Source organism: Trichosurus vulpecula, chromosome 5 (genome assembly GCF_011100635.1).
Source record: "Trichosurus vulpecula isolate mTriVul1 chromosome 5, mTriVul1.pri, whole genome shotgun sequence".
Lineage (NCBI taxonomy): Eukaryota > Metazoa > Chordata > Mammalia > Diprotodontia > Phalangeridae > Trichosurus > Trichosurus vulpecula.
In genome coordinates, this window is record NC_050577.1 from 107,708,145 (window position 1) to 107,726,940 (window position 18,796).

At 38.2% G+C, this 18,796-nt stretch overlaps 1 protein-coding gene across 9 annotated transcripts in view; it reads left to right on the top strand.

Moving 5' to 3' along the window:
* Positions 1 to 18,796, top strand: part of HIPK2 (homeodomain interacting protein kinase 2) — a 256,243-nt gene that overhangs the window by 176,026 nt on the left and 61,421 nt on the right. For 5 of the 9 annotated variants that reach the window (XM_036759556.1, XM_036759551.1, XM_036759553.1 and 2 more), the window contains exons 6-9: positions 797 to 981; positions 5,055 to 5,217; positions 11,137 to 11,356; positions 12,741 to 12,862. In XM_036759556.1, the coding sequence (XP_036615451.1) occupies positions 797 to 981; positions 5,055 to 5,217; positions 11,137 to 11,356; positions 12,741 to 12,862 (690 nt within the window). The remainder of the gene's footprint in view (positions 1 to 796; positions 982 to 5,054; positions 5,218 to 11,136; positions 11,357 to 12,740; positions 12,863 to 18,796) is intronic. The other 4 variants (XM_036759557.1, XM_036759554.1, XM_036759555.1 and 1 more) reach the window with 1 other exon arrangement.

The following is an 18,796-nucleotide window of genomic DNA, read 5'->3' on the forward strand; positions in this document are numbered from 1 at the left end:
ATTTTTAATGAGAAAAGAAGTTTACATTAAAGCCATGTAGGGATGGGGATGTGTAGAGCAATGACCACTTTGAAAACCTCTTCCTATAACTACAATCAGCAAAGATTTTGAGGAAAATTGCTACCTTTTTTACTCTGAAGCAGTGTTAGAAGGGATCAACAGAAAATGTTCTACAGAAGGCATCTTTGGAAAATACAGCATGCCACAGAAAATAAGAATCTTAGCACAATTGTAAACTACAAATGTCTAACTCTCACCCTTGCCCAAGTTGGTCAGAGATCATTCCAGGGAAGACATTTTCAAAATAGAAAGAAAGAATTCTGACCCTGAAATAAATTTTGTTACAGCTTTTTAAAAAGCATCATAGGTGGCATTCAGTATCTGATTTCTTCCATAAGGGGATATTTAAATTAGAAAAAGGTGAAAAACATGTCATTTTTTTCTTCCATAGATTGTTCATAGGCTAACTTTTCTCCCATCTTATTTCTTCTAACTTCTTATTGTTCAGTTGTCATTAATTTTTCATAAAGAACAATTAACACTGATCAACTCATTTTATTTTATAGCAAGCTGTTGATGTCTATTAGTTCCTTTTAGCCCCTCCCCCTCTTTGTCCCCATGACTCTATTGTAAAGTCCTAAGCCCCACTCTGAAGAGTCAGACTAGCTAAGGAGTGCTATAAGTTGCTCCTTAGCACCCTACTGGGTTGTTGGTTAAGCTTGAGGTGGATTGAAGCAGAACATGCAGAGAGGGTCAAGGGAAGCATCCATTGTGACTTGTCCTGCTTTCCTTCTAGGTGAATATGACCACAGATCTGGAAGGGAGTGACATGTTAGTGGAAAAGGCTGACCGGCGAGAATTCATAGACCTGCTGAAGAAGATGTTGACCATTGATGCAGATAAGAGGGTCACGCCAATCGAAACCCTGAACCATCCCTTTGTCACCATGACACACTTGCTCGATTTTCCCCACAGCACACAGTAAGCCTCCTTCTTGGTGTTTTATAACATTTTAAAAGAGAGAATGGTGGGAAAATTGGAGACAATCAAGACTAGGTGAACTATTGGGCCCTCCTAAACACTGTGCTCATAATGGCAATATCCCTAAAGTACAATCACTTTAAATATTAAATGGTAGAGCTATTTTTAACCCACCCTAAAATGGACCCAGTCTCAGTAGACACTACCACAGTGCCTGACACATTATAGTTGTTTAATAAATGCTTGTTGATTGATCTCCATTAGCACTCCCATGACTATAACTAAGCCTGAATTCTCAGTGTTGGCCCTGACCCCTAACTAACCTTGGTCAGCTAGCTGGGGGAGGGGAGTGTTTGTTATACAGGTTAAGTCTCACTGCAACAGCTACAAGACAGCATACTTCCTTAATGGCCAGAGTTGATATAAGGAAATTTCAGGTCAGCTATACACATCTGAGTGACCAAACTGTGTAGGGTCTGACTTAATTATTTGAACTAAGGCTTAAGTCATTTTTACTGGGCCACGGGATTAAAACAAGATGCTTAGATAGCAGCTTATGTAAATAACCTGTCCTATAAACCTAGATATTCTAAGCATATTAAATCATAGTAATAAGGATTGATCATTTCCTTCAACATCAATTTAAAGATTCTAAAGCATCTCAATAGGAATCACATAGGCAGCACTGCAGTATAAGCACTGTACTTGTATATAGGAATATAAGGAGGAGAGTTTTTAAAGAGCTAGCCAAGCAGTTTCCATGCAAGATTAACACAAGAAGAAACAGATTTAAACTAAAGCCAGGAAGACTTTGTGGTTATAAAGGAAGAATTTCTTAATTGTCATAGTGATAAAATGCTGGGATGAGTTACTAGAAAGGTTTGTCATGTCTCCATGTCAAGAGAATTTCAAGAAACTACGTGTCCTGGATGATTTATACATTCACCTGCCTGAAGGCAGGAACCTGGGCCACATGACCTCAAAGTCCCTTTCAGCTCTAAGATTCTAGGAAGAAACTAGTATATAATCATACACTCAGTATTAGTTATGAACTTGAGAAAAATCCCTTAAACCTCCCTGGGGCCCTGGTCTCATCATCTGCAAAATGAAAGGGTTGGAATAGGTGATGTCTTAAGTTCCCTTTCCAACTCAAAACTTTGTAATCCTTAGTAGGTGCTGTCAGTATCAATATAATACAGAAAACATGAAGAAAAGAAGATTTTTAATTAAGATGACAACAGGGAAGCAGATTCTGGAGATTTCTGGGTACTTAGGAGGTTTTAGAGTTCAGTGTACTTTCCTTTTCTTTAATATACATATACCAGTAGTATCATTCTTATCAATCAGTAAGCATTTCTCAGTTCCCTACTATATGCCAGGTAGTCCACTGGGTATAAGAGATCCAAATACAAAGAATGAAGCATTCTTTACTCTCAAGGAGCTTCTAGTCTATCAGGGAAGACAACCAATACATAAATGTATACTGCACAAAGATAAAGAGAATAAATACATATAATTACAAAGTAGGATGGGAGGGCATCAAGAAAAGCTTCACATAGAAGGTGGCACTTATACTTCTATTTGTCAAAAATGAGGAGAGTGAATGCCAGGCATTGGGGAAGGCCATTTCAGAAGTAGAGAGATGGATGATAGAGTACTGTGTGTGAGGAAGAGAAAGAAAGCCAGTTTGGCTGCCTCAGGGAGTTCAGGAAGGAAAGGAATGTTTAAGACTGGAAAAATAGGTTGAGCCTAGGCTGTGAAGGACTTCAAAAGCTAAACGGGGGTATCTGTATTTTATTCTACAAAAAAAATAGGGAACCATTGGAGTTTATTGAGTAAACTAGTATTACAATCAGATCCAAACTTATGGAAAATCACTTTGGCAGCTATGTGGAAAATGGATTGGAAGGAGTAGAAACATGAGGCAGGAAGACCAATTAGGAAGTCATTGCATTAGTCCAGACAAGAGGTGATAAGGGCCTGAACTAAATCAGTAGCTATGTGAATAAAGACAAGGGGTTGGATTAAAAAAATACTGTAGAGACATATAGGCCAAAATTTGATAACTGCTTGGATATATAAGGTAAGGGAGAGTGAAGAGTTGAGGGTAATGCTAAAGTAATAAACCTGAGACTGCAAGGATAGTGGTGCCTTCAACGTGTAAAAGGAATTTTGAGAGAGAGATGGGTTTGGGAAGAATAATAATGACTGAGTTGTTTTTGGTCATGTTGAGTTCAAAAGGTCTCCAGAACCTCTCATTTGAAATGTCCAGTAGTGATGTGGAACTGAAGTTCAAGAGAGCCAGATAAAGAGCCAGATAGAAATAGGTATAGAGATGATAATTAAAGCCATGGGAGATGATGAAGTCGACAAGAGAGAATGTAGGGAGAAAAGAGAAAAAGGCTTAGAACACAGCCTTGAGTACACTTACAGTTAGGGGGTGTGTCATTGATAATTAGCCAGAAAACAAGACTGAGAAGGATCAAACAAGTAAGAGGAGAATTGGGAAACAGTAGCGTCACAAAAATCCAAAGAGAAGAGAATTTACAAGAGGAGAGGAAGTGATCGACAGCATCAGACGAAACAAAGGTCAAGAAGGATGAGCACTAAGAAAACCAACAGCTTTGGCTATTTAAGATCAGTGGTCATTTTGGAGAGAATAGTTTCCTGAATTATGAGGTCAAAGTGACAAGTTATGAGGAGCCAAACTGCCAAGGGTTGAAGAATAAGACAATGTGGAGGCAACAAGTATAAACAGTATTTTGTAGAAATTTAACTGAGATAGGAAGGAGTAACTTGAGAGTAAGGTCTAATAACGGTTTAAGGATAGGGGTGACTTGGGTTTGTTTGAAGGCTAAAGGAGATGAACCATGACTGGTGAAGTTGAAGAGAGATGATTGAGGAGGAAATGTGCTAGAGAGGACAGGAGAAGGTGAGATAAAAGGCTTGTGGAAAGAGGTTGGCTTTGGCAAAGAGAAAGGCCACCTCATTATCAGAGTCTGGGGGAGAGGAGCCAGAGTACAGGAGGATGTTGACTTTTGAGGAGTGAAGAAGGAGTTCATGAGTAATGGCCTCAATTTCCTCAATAAAGAGGCCAAGTCCTCAGCTCAGACATGATTAAGGTTTCTCTCTTTTTTATTTTTAATTTATAAATGGAATGAAGAGAAAAAGAGGGAGGGGAAAAGAAAAAGAAGTTAAAAACAGATGTTTATGCATAAAGAAGCAAGTGCCTGACTGATACATATGCGCAATACCCTTGAGGGCAAATAAAGGATAGAGTAGAGATGTTAGGTCAAGCAGTTCCCTGGACCAGCCCTTAGATGATAGCCTTGAGACCTCTTGCTTCTCTGCAGCAAGAGTGAAGAAGAATGGCCCTAGGAGCAGAGTGGAAGTCATGGCTAACTGGCCATTTGTCTGAAAGCACTGACAAATCAGGGAGTTTTAATCATGTACTCAGCACTATGGGGTATACAAAAGAAGAAGAAAATGTGGTTTTTGCTTTTAAAGGGCTTAAAGTTGTAATTATGTGAATAAAACTCTATTAAGGGTTGAAAATGGAAAATAGGATTGTAGACTAGAGCAGGGAGCTGATGGAACTTGTTTTTCTATTTCAATTTCAATTTTTTTATTTCAATTTATTTCAATAGTTATATTTTTTCCTTCATAATCTTATTATTTTATTTTATCACTTAAAAACATTCAGACTGCCAACAACTATCCATGGCACAAAAAAGGTTAAAAACCTTTGGGCTAGAGGATTGTTAAAAATATAAAGAAAGGATATAAGATTTAACTAGATCCACTTACCAGCTTGTATGTGCTACCTGTTTCCTTTACCTATGAGGGTAGGAAAAAATTTTTTTTTCCTTTATCTAAAGAGTTTTAACTGTTGCTTGCTTAGAGAAGCAGGAAATTTTGAATCAAAGTTGAAATTCCGTAGTTGATTTCGTTAAGTTCTCTTTAACACTTTCTCTTTTTTTCTCTCTCTCCACCTCTTTCCCACCTACCCTATTTCCTTTTGCCCCAATTCTTTTTTCTCCCTTCATCTTTTCTTCCCCTTTCTCAATGAAAAGTGTCAAGTCTTGCTTCCAGAACATGGAGATCTGCAAGCGCCGGGTGAATATGTATGATACAGTGAATCAAAGTAAAACACCTTTCATCACCCATGTGGCCCCCAGCACATCAACCAACCTAACCATGACCTTTAACAACCAGCTGAACACTGTCCACAACCAGGTAAGCCAAGAGCCAGGGGTGGGAGGGAGAGGAACAACAAGCCAGAGTGACATCACTAGCTGCAATATGACAGAAGAGGGCCTTTGCTCTATGTACTTTGTAGAACATTCTGCGGATGAGGCAGCATCTTCCATTGAACTGTTTCAGGTCCAGAGTTCAGCAAATTGAATACGGAACTAGAAAGGTAAATAGATAAACGGATAGGTATGATTCAGTAGTTTGCTTCTGACCGTATTTTCTCTGAGGAGCCAAATCCCTTTTGTTTTGGACATGGATGTAACCGCATGATAGGCATTTTATAGCTCATTTCTCTCTCCCAGTGTGGGACTGATGGCAGGAAGATGCTAGCTTTTATCCTTGACATTTCTGTTAGTCCTCGTACTCTAGAAATCAAGTAGTCCAATCCCTTCTTTTACATAAGGGGAAACTGGGATATGGGTAGTCATACAACTGATTAATGGCACAGCCAAGACTATAGCTCTCTACTCTTCGTCAAACTAAAGTTTAGCAACCTGTTGTAATGACTGTCTTTGTATATTGAAGAATTTCAAAGTACATTTCATGTCCTGTACTGAAAAACTGAGTGTGGGAGAAGGGGACCCTGAAAGGAAAAGAAAGGCTTTATACCTAAGGATGGGGGAAAACTAGAAGCTGAGATGACTGAGACATATGAAAGATACCAAGGGAAGGATGTGCATTTAGCTGTCTTCTATTCTGTATCTCCTTCTCCTATCCAACTCAGTCACCACTTCTGCTGTCCCCATGAGTCACACAAATATATGCCTTGCCTCCTCCAAAAGACAAATAGATACTTCATTATCAGGCATTTATTGAATGCCTGTGTTCAGGGCATTGTGCTAGGTATATGGAGAGGTGTTAGGCGCTACTCTCAAGAAGCTTGCAATAGAGAAAAAGACAAGCCTTCTACATTAAAAAGATCACTAAAAATAGAGCATTCACTAAGTATCAAATATGTGTAATACATACAAATGCTATAGTAGTTCAGAAAAGGGAGAAATCACTTTAAGCTTGATCAGAGAAGGCTTCATGGAATCAGTGGGACTTCAGCTACACTTGAAAAAATATAAGATAGGACTTAAGTATATGCAGAGGAATGGGGAGAGTTTAGCAATACTAGGGAAGTATAAATGTGCTAGCCATGTTTGAGAACTACAATAAATTAGTTTGAATGGAACAGAAGGCTCTCAAATCAACAATCACTTGTTGAGTGCTTATGTGCCAGGCACGTGCTGAGCACTGAGGGTACGAAGACGAAAGAGAAGCGGTTCCTGCGCTCAGAGAGTGTACATACAATTTGTATAAATAAGATGTAAAATGTATACAAAAGAGTTTTGGGAGTGAACACACTAGCAGCTGGTGAGAAAAGGGAAAAAGGAGAGAAACCAGCAAAGGCTTAATGGAGACAGTGGCCCTTGAGCAGTGTTAAAGAAAACCATGCTGTGGAGTCTGTATGCAGATCGAAGTGTACTTTTAAAACTTATCTTTATTTTTTTCTGGGGTTTTTTTGGTCTGTGTTCTCTTTTGCAACATGGCTAACATGGAAATATTTTGCATAATTACACATCTACGTCAAAGTGCTTGCCTTCTCAAGAGGGAGGAGGGGACAGGGAGGAATTTGGAACTCAAAAATGATATAAAGCAAATGTTAAAAATTGTTTTACATGTAAGAAAGAAATAAAAGCCTTCTTTAAAAAACTAAAATGGAAGGGAAAAGAAAGTTGTTGGTTATCCCTCCCTTTCTAAACAATTGTGGTAGTCTGAAAAGTAGATCTTGGGTGGTGTCTGAACGGACACTAATAAGCTTGAACAAATTTTTAAAAATGCAAAGCAAAAATAAAGTAAAAATAAAGTAAACCATGGATTCCAAGAGATGGAGATGAGGAAGAAATCCATTCCAAGCAGGAGGGACAGCTGGTGCAAAGGCAAAGATAGGAAATGGAGTGCTGCATGCACAAAACAGTGAGCAGGCCAACAGGGCTGGCTCATAGAATGTGAGGAGGACAACATGTGAGAAGCCTGGAAAGATACAAGGGGCCAAGTTGTGAAGAACTTTAAATGTCAAATAGAGGACTTTATAGTTTATTTGATTATATTCTGTTTTAGATATAATAGGGAGCCACTGGTTTGGTTTGGTTTTATTGGGGGGGCTGGCTTTGCAGTGGTCCAAGTGAGTGGTAATGAGGGTTTAAACAAGGGTGATAGGTGTAGAAGTGGAGAGGAGTGGACTTGGGCTACAAATGTTGGGTGGAAATTCTTCTGAGAAGTAGATTAGTTTGGAACTGATTATAGAGAACCTTAAATGCCATGCTATGGAGTACAGACCTTGTTACCTAGGTAGTCAGGAGCCACTGGAAGTTTTTGAGCAGATGCAGATATGTTAGACGAATTTGAAAGCTTTATGCAGAAGAGATTGGAGGGAAAAGAGATTATAGGTAGTGGTAGTGATAATAGAAAAAAGGGATAGATTCAAGAGACATTACAAAAGAAAACTTATGAACTTGGTGCCTGATTGGATTGTGGAGTGAGAGGAAGAGCAGAGAGTCAAGGAACTCTCCAGAGTTTCAGAGATTGAGAGAATTATGGTATCACTGACAAAAACTGGGAAATTAAAAGTGAAAGCTGTTTTTGTTTGGTTTGAGGAGAGATGATCTCTAATTTAGATATGCAGAGATGATGGCAGGACATCTAAATAAAGATATCCACCAGGCAGTTAGATAATGCTAGGGAAAATAGTGTGAGGGAATATTTAACTTGTTTCTTTCACCAGCCATTTAATCAATGAATAAAATAGATTCACACATACACCTTTTCTAGCTTGTTCCAGACAAAAGTATAGGTTGTACCTTGGTTTTGTTTTTGTTTTTCAAGTTAGACATGCCAGACTTAAAAAGATTCCTTGGGTGGTGATTTGTACATTTGTAATTCACTCTAATTCTTTTCAATATTAAGTGCAGCACTGCACTTTAAATGTAATTTGATTTACAAACAGCTATTCCTTTACTTCTTTATTGCATCTAATACTTGTTCAGCAACTTCTTGAAATTGTCTTCTGCTTTCCATTATGCTGTATCACTCTGCTTCTCCTCCCTTGCAGCTTGTATTTCTTTTCCTAGTTTCCTGTTCCCAAACTATGATATTCCCCAAGCAAGGCTCTGTCCTCAGCCTTTCATTGTTCTTACTCCATTTTCTTCTCCATAAAGCTCATCTGTTTTAACAGCATCCATCAATCAATAGTCTGTTTGTAGACTACTAATCTCCTCGACTGGCTTCTCAGCTGAGCTGCAGTCTCGTATCTTTAGCTGCCTACTGAACATTTCCACTTCGGTGTCTTTCTGTCAAAACACGTCTAAAATTAAACTCTTCGAAGAAGCTTCTCCATCTCTGCCCAAAGGACCACCAGTTTCCCAAGCCACCAAGACTCAAAAGCTTTAGAGTCACCTTTGACTCATTCCTCTCCTTCATGTCTTGTACCCAGCAATTCTTCTTTATTCTTATTTTGAAATCCCTCTATCAGTCCCTTTCTCTTTATTCCCGTGGCTACTGCCTACTTCAGGCACTTAATACTGCATGCTTAGACAACTTCATCAGTCTCCTAGCTGAGCACCCCATCCTCAGTTTACTCTCTTCTTCCTGCAGTACATCTGGCGCACTCCTACCAGACTTATCATCTCTAATTACACATTGCTGTCACCGTATCATCGCACTCCCTTTCTCAAAGGCTATTGACGCCTTGCTTACTACAACATTGTTCACTTTTTCCACTTGGCCTTCTAGACCTTCCATAATCTGACTTGTCCCATCTATCCAATAATTTCCTGTAATTCTTATACTTGAACCCTCTGTTCTAATCTTCCTGGTCTTCTCATTTTCTTCTGATTATAATACATAGTGGATATACAATGGTTTTAGAATCATAAGACTTGAATTTGAGTCTTTGCTCCAACATTTCACTCACTAACTATATAACTTTAGCAGATAATACGTGCATTACTTACCTTAGAAAGTTATTCTGAGGAAAGTATTTTATAAATGCAAATTTTTCTTGTGTATTTTTCCTGTGGAAAATGAAAAGAAATGGACTAGGAAATAGTACAATTAGATGGATTTGGAACTGATTAAATGATCAATCAAAATTGATGTTAATTGTTGATGCTGACTTAGGGAAACTCCAGTGGGGTGTCCTAAGAATCTGTTTTAACATTTTTGTCAATGAACAAAATAAAAGCACAGATTCCAGACTTAGCAGATTTGCTGGGAGAATTAGCTACAAGACAAAACTAGAATTAAAAAGATCCTGACAGTGTTGTGCCCTGTACTGGGGCTAAAAAGACAAAAATGAAAAAGTCTCTGCCTTCAAGGTACTTAAATTCCATGGGGCAAAATGGAATAAAATGAAATGTAACGGGGAAGAGTATGAAATCTCATATTTGGGTTCAGAAAACGGGAGTGGCTAGACAGAAGTCTGAAAACAATGTGGAGATCTTCATGGATTATTGAGGAAAAAACTGGAACAAGGCATCCAAGAAAGTAACTGCAATCTTAGGCTGCATTGATAGGTATAAGTGAAAGTCCCATTGGTCAGTCCTCATCTGGGTTATTGAGTTCAGCTCTGGATACCACATTTTAAGAAGGACATTCATCAACTGGAATGTCCAGAAAAGGACAATTAGGATAGTAAAGAGCCTTGAAATCATGCCATGTTATGGAATCAAGGATGTTTATTCTACTTCCATTTGTGTTGATTTAAAGAGTTGTAATATTTAGAGCTATCCAGAAATGTAATGGACTGACTCAAGAGGCAGTAAATTCTCCCTATTGGGAATTTTCAAGCAAAGGTTGGATAACCAGTTGTCAGGTGCGATATGGAGGGGAGTCTTATTCAGGTATACGATGGGTTAGAGAGTCTCCAAGTCCCTTCCAACTCTTGAAAGTCTGATTCATTATTTCTATTTCTGTATCTTTGCTCTTGGTCTTTTCTTCTAACTAAATTCTACACTTCCTTCAAGTCCCAGCTTAAGTCATCTCTGCTTGAAGGACTGATTACTCCAGACTTCACTGATATTCCTCTATTAATTCTGACAGCATTTGGAATCAGTAAGACACACATTTTTGCATTTATTTATACATTGATTTTTACTATTTGTTTCACATAATTGGTCTTCTCCTCCCATCTAGATTTTAAGCAGGAACCACTGAGTTCTTTAGCTTCTCCCACAGCATCACATTGCGTATGTGATACAAATTGATACAGTAACACTTCTTTGTAAAATAAGGCACAAAATCTCACAGGCGGTGTTATTGAAGAACAAACATTACTCTGTCTACTCTGAAGAAACAGAGGAAAGCTGATATGGGGTGTGAGAAGGGGAGTAGAATTTGATTTCTTTCTGAAGTCTCTGCCTACCAGTTAGACATAATTCTAAAAGAATTTTTTTAAAATGAGGAGTGAGGTGAGAATAATTTCAGTGGCTCACGGTGAGACATCTTCAGTTCAATTCTCTTGACCATTTGTTCTCATCTTTGCTGTTCGTAAGATTTAGCAGTTGAATACAGTATCATGAGGACAAAGAGACCTCAAACAAGCCTAATTCTGAATAAGAATGTATTCCTTCCTATTAAATAAATATAACCTCTCTGCAGAGGGAACTGGCCCTCTAGTCATCCAGGATGTGTAATCACAGAAAAGTGCTGTGGGTCCTCAGTTGGCAACAGGTACCTAAGTTTCCTTGAGATCTTTCAACTCTATTTTCCACTCCCCTCTGTCTTTGCTTTTGCTCTTGGTTTTTGTTTGTTCTTCTTTGTGTTCATTTATTTGCTTTAGCTTTGTGTCTTCCAACATACCACCTCCCTCATTTTTTATTTTTATTTATTTTTGTTTAATTCCCATCATTCCTTTAGGCCACCAACCTGGCTCCCACCTCCACCAGTGCCACTATTTCCTTAGCCAATCCCGAAGTCTCCATACTAAACTACCAATCTACACTCTACCAGCCCTCAGCGGCATCCATGGCTGCAGTGGCCCAGCGGAGTATGCCCCTGCAGACTGGAACAGCGCAGATTTGTGCCCGGCCTGACCCCTTCCAGCAAGCCCTTATCGTGTGTCCCCCAGGCTTTCAAGGTAAGGAAAGACAGATCCTCGTGAAGTAATGGCTATTCTCATACTACACGTTTTTGTCTCCTAGTCACTTGAAAACCTCCAATTTTCTGACATCCAAAACATTCTGCCATAGGCAATTTTGGTGTCATTTAGAATCTTACTCTTTTCTTTCAAGTTTCTGTTGGCAAAGAGTTTGTGAGCATCCTAATGAGAATGTCAGTGTTTTACCATGGTGTTTAGGACTGGAGTAATAGCATATCCTTGGCTAGATTGTAACTTTTGTCATTTTTTTTTTTTTACCAACTTAGAAATAGCACACTTCTGCATAAAATTAATCTGCTACATAGCTCACTATTTGAATATTGCTGCCACTGCTGGATCAGATTAAGTAAAAAAAAAACTGTTTTGCACTACTATTATGTTAATGAGTCAATTTCTTGATTCAGTAAGTATCAGAGGCAGGTCTTGAACCCAAGACTTACTGACTCAAATGCCTACTCTTTATCCTTCTATATCACACTTCCTCTCCATTAGTATGGTTTTGCTATGGAAATTGTTTCCATATAAATAATATTTAATTATGAAAATAAATCTATAGGCTAAAAAGATTTTAAATCCAAATGGTTTTTGGATTACCTACATTAGTACCCACCCTCACCCCACCCCCATAGGTACAAATGATCAAGAGCTGACTATATATGTCTGTGTTTATCCAGAAGTCTCAAACATTGGTTCTATTAACCCTTAGAGGTAAACATATGACAGCTGCTTAGAAGTCAGGAAACAGAGGTCTGGAAGGATAGCCAGCATTAAAGCTAGTAGAATCCAGGCTTTAGGATATTTAGTCTTTCCTTCCTTAAAGCATACAACATTTTGAAAGGTAGCTAGTTGAAGATCTTTCTACTACAGTTTCCCAGAGAGCAGTGGACTCTAGCTTAAATATATTGCTTATCTTCATAAAATCCTAAATTATGGTCCCCTGATCTCTGATAACATTCATCTTTGTTTCAAGGCTGACTTCAGTATCTTCCATTTAGAGCAAGATGGCACAGTGGATAGAGCGCCAGGCCTTTAGTCAAAAAGACTTATCTTCCCAAGTTCAAATCTGGCCTCAGACACTTACTAGCTATGCGACCCTGGGCAAGTCACTTAACCCTGTTTACCTCAACTCTTCATCTGTAAAATGAGTTAGACAAGGAAATGGCAAACCACTCCAGTACCTTTGCCAGGAAAATCCCAAATGGGGTCACAAAAAGTCAGACATAACTGAAAACGACTGAATGACAACAATTAAGCATCTCTTTGAAAAAATGCTTTATTTTCAGTTAAAATTGCAGCCAAGTTAAGAAGAGTCTCTGTTAACTAATAATTTATTAAAAGGCTTTTTATTCATTTCCTGGTAAAGGGTTACAAGCTTCCCCTTCAAAGCACGCTGGTTATTCTGTGCGAATGGAGAATGCAGTTCCAATTGTCACTCAGGCTCCAGGAGCTCAGCCTCTCCAGATTCAACCAGGTCTACTTGCACAGGTAATTTTTTCTTGTCTGTTGTAACTCTTTCAGGTCTAGTGGAGTCATGTGGCCATCACTTATTGTTACGTGCCAGTTGTAGAATATCTACACCTAAAACCACAGGACTTAAAAGAGGAAAACCTTGACAAAGTAAAATCCTCATGCATTAACAATGGTGAAATCCAGTCCTTAACGCACTCATTCAGCACCCTTTCCCCATTAACCTCCCCACTCCCACAAGAGGAATAGCTCTTGTAGGATACAAGCTGACTCAAAGTCTTGTGCCTAGGGTGCACTGAGGAATTTATGCACCCCATTTGCAAAGATTTTGCTAGGCCATTGCTCTATTCTTTTGGTATCCCACAACAAATGATATAAACTGACCCTTCTCAGCCTGGTGAGGAGAAAGGGGAAGAAATGAAATGTGCTGCCTTCTGAATGGGACCTAGCCCTAGGTTTAGAGACTCTACCTTATTATACTCCTTATCCAGCAAAAAAAAAAAAAATGGCAGTTTCTGATTTGGCCTAGAAATGAATAAAGGAAGACAGCCAAGAGAGGAACTGGGGAGGAGGGAGGGAGCCAATAATTATGGCTATACCAGGCCTGAAGGAAAGGGGACTAAAAAACCCAGCCCTGTCCCCTCAGAGCATACTCAGGACAGGGATCCAGGCTGGTAAAAATCCCCCAATTCAAGGCAGCCTTGAAGTTCTCAGCTTTGGAGGGTGTACCCATTAGCAAAAGTGGGAGAAGTCAGAAAGTGAGTGTAGGAAGGATATACACCTCCCAGAAGGCTTAAAAACCAAATACATCAATAGAAAAATCCTCAAAAAAAAAGTTCAGAATACTAGTAAATAAATAAGTCCTAAAACCAGAAGGAAGAATGAGTACCAAATCTTCAAAGAGAAAACAAAGTTTGCTTAACAAATATACAAGACAAAGAAAATTGAACAAATGCCTGATGAAATATAGAATCCTGTGGACTCCCAAGAGAGCCTAGAGCAGCAAGAAACTCCAGAATGTTTCAGAAGATAAATGAAATCCATGAAAGGAGAAACTAGGAATATAGTCAGAATTTAGAGTTTTCAATGTAGCATTTTAAAACTCACCTAGAAGATTAGGAAAAAATGAATCCACAACAAGTATCTTAAAGAAGTGAAAGAGTTTAACAGATTTGGAAAACAAAAATACTGAGGAAGGGAAAAGTCTTTCAGAAGAGAAGTAAACAGCAACAACATTAATAGAACAACATTAATTCTATACATGCCAAAGCCAGTGACCTTGAAGATAGGATATGCCAAGATAACTTAAGACTTATAGATCTCCCAGAAGAATATGACAAATCAAAAATATAAATGGAATCATACAGGAAATAATAAAAGAAAACTGTCCATAACTTCTAAATAAAGACAACAAAACACCAATTGAGGAAATACACAGATCACCTCCAGAAGAAAATTCCAGGTTCCAACTTTAAGATATTAAAAAGTGTTAAGTTAAACAAACAACTTAAATGACAAACAACAAACTTTTTAAGGAGAAATACCTTTAAATACAAAGGAAGTTTGAATAACATAAGATAATGTAGTCATGAGAAGTCACAGAAGTGGAAGGAATAGTATGTCCTAAAAAGCAAAAAAGCACAAACAGCAACCTAAAATGACCCACTCTGCAAACCTGAGGCTAATAATAAATGGAAAAAAATAGATGTTCAACAAGAGGCATTTTTTTTACAACAAAATGATTTTTAAATGTAAACAGAATATTAAAATAAACATAAGAAAGGTAAAAGTAATGAAATTACCCCATGTTTAGAGAGATAAAGGCCTATGCTATTGGAGAGAAAAAAGGAACTAAGGGATTTTTTTTTGAAGGGACTCATGAGGATAAAGATATATGCAGAACTTAAAAGAAACAGGAAAAGCGAAGACCAAGAACAAACTGAAACACCATGAACCCCTCATAACCCCTATTCTGCGGGACAGAAGAGCAGAGAAAGAAGATGGATGAATAGGGAGAGGAAAAGCGGGTGGACATAGGGAAATGATTATGAGTGCTACTAAGTCCACAGTTGATATTCCTCTACTATGTAGGTGAAAAGGGTAGCTGGCAGAAAATAGAAACAGAGACCTCATGATGGATTTAATTTGGGGACAGTACACATGCTAGAAGACCATCTTATCAGATAGTGTTGTGCCTCCTAGGGGCAGCTGGTACCCAAAATGGTGAAGTGAAAAGGTAAGAAAGAGACGTGGATGCAAAGATGAGACAGCCTTTGGAAAATGAAATTATTATGGAAAAGGCAAGGAATACAACCATACTACACAGTTTGGGACACAGGACTGTTTCCACTACTTGGTGCTGCCTCCATCCAACTTTGCTTTCCTAATAAATTGATGCTTCTTAGAATGAGGCATAGTAGGGGGGAGAGGGGATATTAAGACAAGATCTATCAAGGCAACAATAGAGAATCTGGTTAGAATGAGGAACTCTACCCTAATACTTCAGAAACTTTAGCCCCAATAAGGAACAGAAGAATTAGGGAAGAAACAAATAACACTATATATAATAAATCAGAGAATAAAATTTAAGAATTGGAAAGGAAAAAATGAAGAGAACAAAGCAAAGAAAAACTTCTTAGAAAAAGGCACTATATAAAGAAAATTAATAAATACAAGTTCAGTGAGGAAAAAAAGATCTTGTTACATCAGTGATTTAAGCAAAATTAGTCATAATGAAAGTAAAGTATGAGAAAATTACTTTTATTGTATTTTTATAACGTAGACTTTTAGTTTCAACTCTGCTGAAAGATTAAGTCTTCTTAAATGGGAGGATTAAAGAATACATGTATTTCTCAATACTACATGGCACCTTTATAAAAATAAACCATGTACCAGATTTGCAACTTAAGCTAATTTGAAGTATGGAGAACTAGTTCCTCAGCTATAAAATGGAAATAGTAATACTCAAGAAAATAAATGTAGCAGTAGCTTAAAAAGCTAAAATACTGTACGTAGAGTTTTCATTATGATCCTAATAAAATGGATCTGCATGCCCAAGTACAGTACAATAATTTATTGTTAATAGCAGGGCCAAACTTAAAATGGTTACTGGCATTTAGAGCGCACCCAGGAGTCTCCCATGTCTTCAATCCCCTTCTGAGTTGATGAAGTTTTCTTCTTTCATCTTAATATCCACCTTATTTTAATGTAAATTGTTTCTGTGTAGGCCAGAAACCCAGAGGGTCTTCCCCACCCAGATCACTGTTTTGTTTTTTTTTAATTTTTAACTTTTTGACTAGGTAAAGAGGCCATTCTCTGTCTGACCCAATTCTTATTAAGCCTTGAATCACTGAATGGGCATTGCCTCAGTCGAACTGAGACTCGTTAAAGACCTTAGTTTAAAAAAGCCAAAGTCTCCAATGCATCCTGGAACATCTTCAGTTGTCCTGATCTATATCTGGTCACTGGACCCAGATGGCTCCGGAGGAGAAAGTGAGGCTGGTGACTTTGCGCAGCCCATTCCTCATTTAAACCCAGTTCACTTGCATGTCACAGCATCACCTCCCGGTATCATGGTCCTCTTCAAGAACAAAGGACAAACAACAACCCACCTTTTAAATGGCTTTTCTTGGCTCATTGGAGGTGGGAAGTCAAAAAGAAAAGAGTTGTATGCAAGAAGGAAAAAAAAAAGAAAAATACAGCCTCTCCAGAAGTCAAAGAAAGTCACTAGGTTCATCTTTTTTTAGTGCTTGATCTTATTGTCAACTTCAGGCCTGGCCTTACAGCTTCTGGGTTCATGTATGTCAAAGAACTCTTCAGTATTTGTATGCCTTCTCCAAGAAAAATAAACTCCATGCTGGAACAAAGTTGCAAAGACTTCATAGTGACTTCATAGGAGTTCTGGTGGTCTTATCTTCATAGGAAGATAGAGGGTTCACCTTTTCTGAATTGGGAGTTTCCAGTCAGTTTCTTCATCATAAAAGGTTCTGCCCATGGAAAAGAAGTTTGTACCTTTGGCAAACTTGGAAGAGACCCAAGAAGTTCCAAGACATAAACCTACCTTCTGGCCTCTGTTTTGGTATAAAAAATTTCCTGGTAATGTGGCAGATTTATAGAAGTTACTTTTTAAATTACCATCTTTCCAACAGATGGTAGATTTCCTTTTCTGTAGTATGTCCAAATTGTACATGAAATTACTATAGTTGCCAATATAAATGGCTTTACTTTGGCACTCGATTTCCACATTTTCTTTTTCTCTGCCAATTCTATACCTTTATTCTTTCTGCTTAGGAATTCTGTGGCGCTTATTCTGAAGACAGCTCTGTAAGAAAAATCACTTTAAAAAAAATCAGATAGCAAAAATATCTGATCTGTTAGCCAAGAGATTTTGAGAAACAGGTCTCCTTTTGTATGCTACTGCTTATATGTATTATATATAACCATTCCTCAGTGAGCTTCTGGTGTTTATATAGATTATATTCTACCAAGAGTAGAATTTTAGTCATTTTTAAAGTCTGATAGTATTTGGAGATCGTAGATACAATTTTTAATTTTTCAGTCAACATTACTCAGATCTTAACCATATAGCATGACTAAATGCCTATACAACGTCATATGTTATTAGTGGGTGATAAAATTTTTAAAATGCCAAGCTGATAGAACAGGGGAAGAACACTGAAGATGAGTGGTATAGCTTAGGGTTATCTTAAGGAAACTTGAAAGATACGTGAGGTCCGTCTAGGACATTTTTTAACCTTTCTTTTCATTACCTCTTTACTCTTTCCCGGCACTCCCTAGCTCCAGATCCCAACTTGTTCCCATGTTTGTTTTTAGCAGCGCACTAAAATACAAGTGTGTAAGACTAAGATATGATTGTTCCCAGTGATATGGGATTTTGCCTGAGATAAATAGCAATGTTACCCTTTGTTTGTCTTATATGTCTTCCCTTCTAGGACAGCATTTTTTTGTTTTTAATATATATTCAATTAAAAATTAAATTGGAGAAAATCTAGCAGGCAGTTCTACAGCAAAAACCAACTGAAAGCGGGGAATTTGCAGTATCTTCTATAGCTAAAGGTAGATATGAACTTAAGTTGTGATATCTCCCACGAATATTCACATCTTAAGAGGCAATGGCAGGGTTGTAGAGACAGAACTCCAAAAAGGTTCACTTGTCCTGTTTCCAGGTGCTATTTCTGGAAAAAGCTGACCTAGATTTCCTTAACCCCAACTTGTCTTAATCATAGGATCATAGCTATAGAGCTGGAAGAAATATTAGTGATCTAGTCCAAACTTCTCATTTGACAGATGAGGAAATTGAAGCCAAGAGAGTTTAAATTACTTCCCTAAAGCCACATACAGAATCAGGATTCAAACACAGGTCTTCCAATCTGACACCTGTTTAATCCACCCTGTCACAGACAGATTCCTTATCCTAATCCTCAGATTGACCCCGACTGAGAAATAGAACCTCTAAGCCCTTTTGTGATTCCTCACAACTATCTTGCAGACTTGTTTAATGAAGAAAACTTCACTGTCAAATGATCATTTTGCTTCTGCTCATAGACACGTGGTAGGGAGAACTCACCACCTCCCAAAGCAACCTGTTCCACTTTGGGGAAGCTCTGGTCGTTAAAAAGTTTTCCCTGACATTCATCCTATCTTTGCCTCTGCAGTTTTCCTCCACTGATGCCAGTCATACCCTCTAGTGCCGAGTAGAGTAAGTCTAACCTTTCTTCCACCTGAGTGTCCTTCAGATAACTCAAGACAGCTATTTCTCTTCTTCCCCTGCCTTAAGTTTCATCAGAGGAGCCTCTGTTCCCTATTCTTGCCAGGTTGGGTCTTCCTTTTTTATCCATTCATTTAATTATTCCTCTTGCCTTTTTTAAACCATTTCTTCTTCTAAGGGCTCTTCATGACTCTTCTCCCCTTCCCATATTATCCCCATTTTGA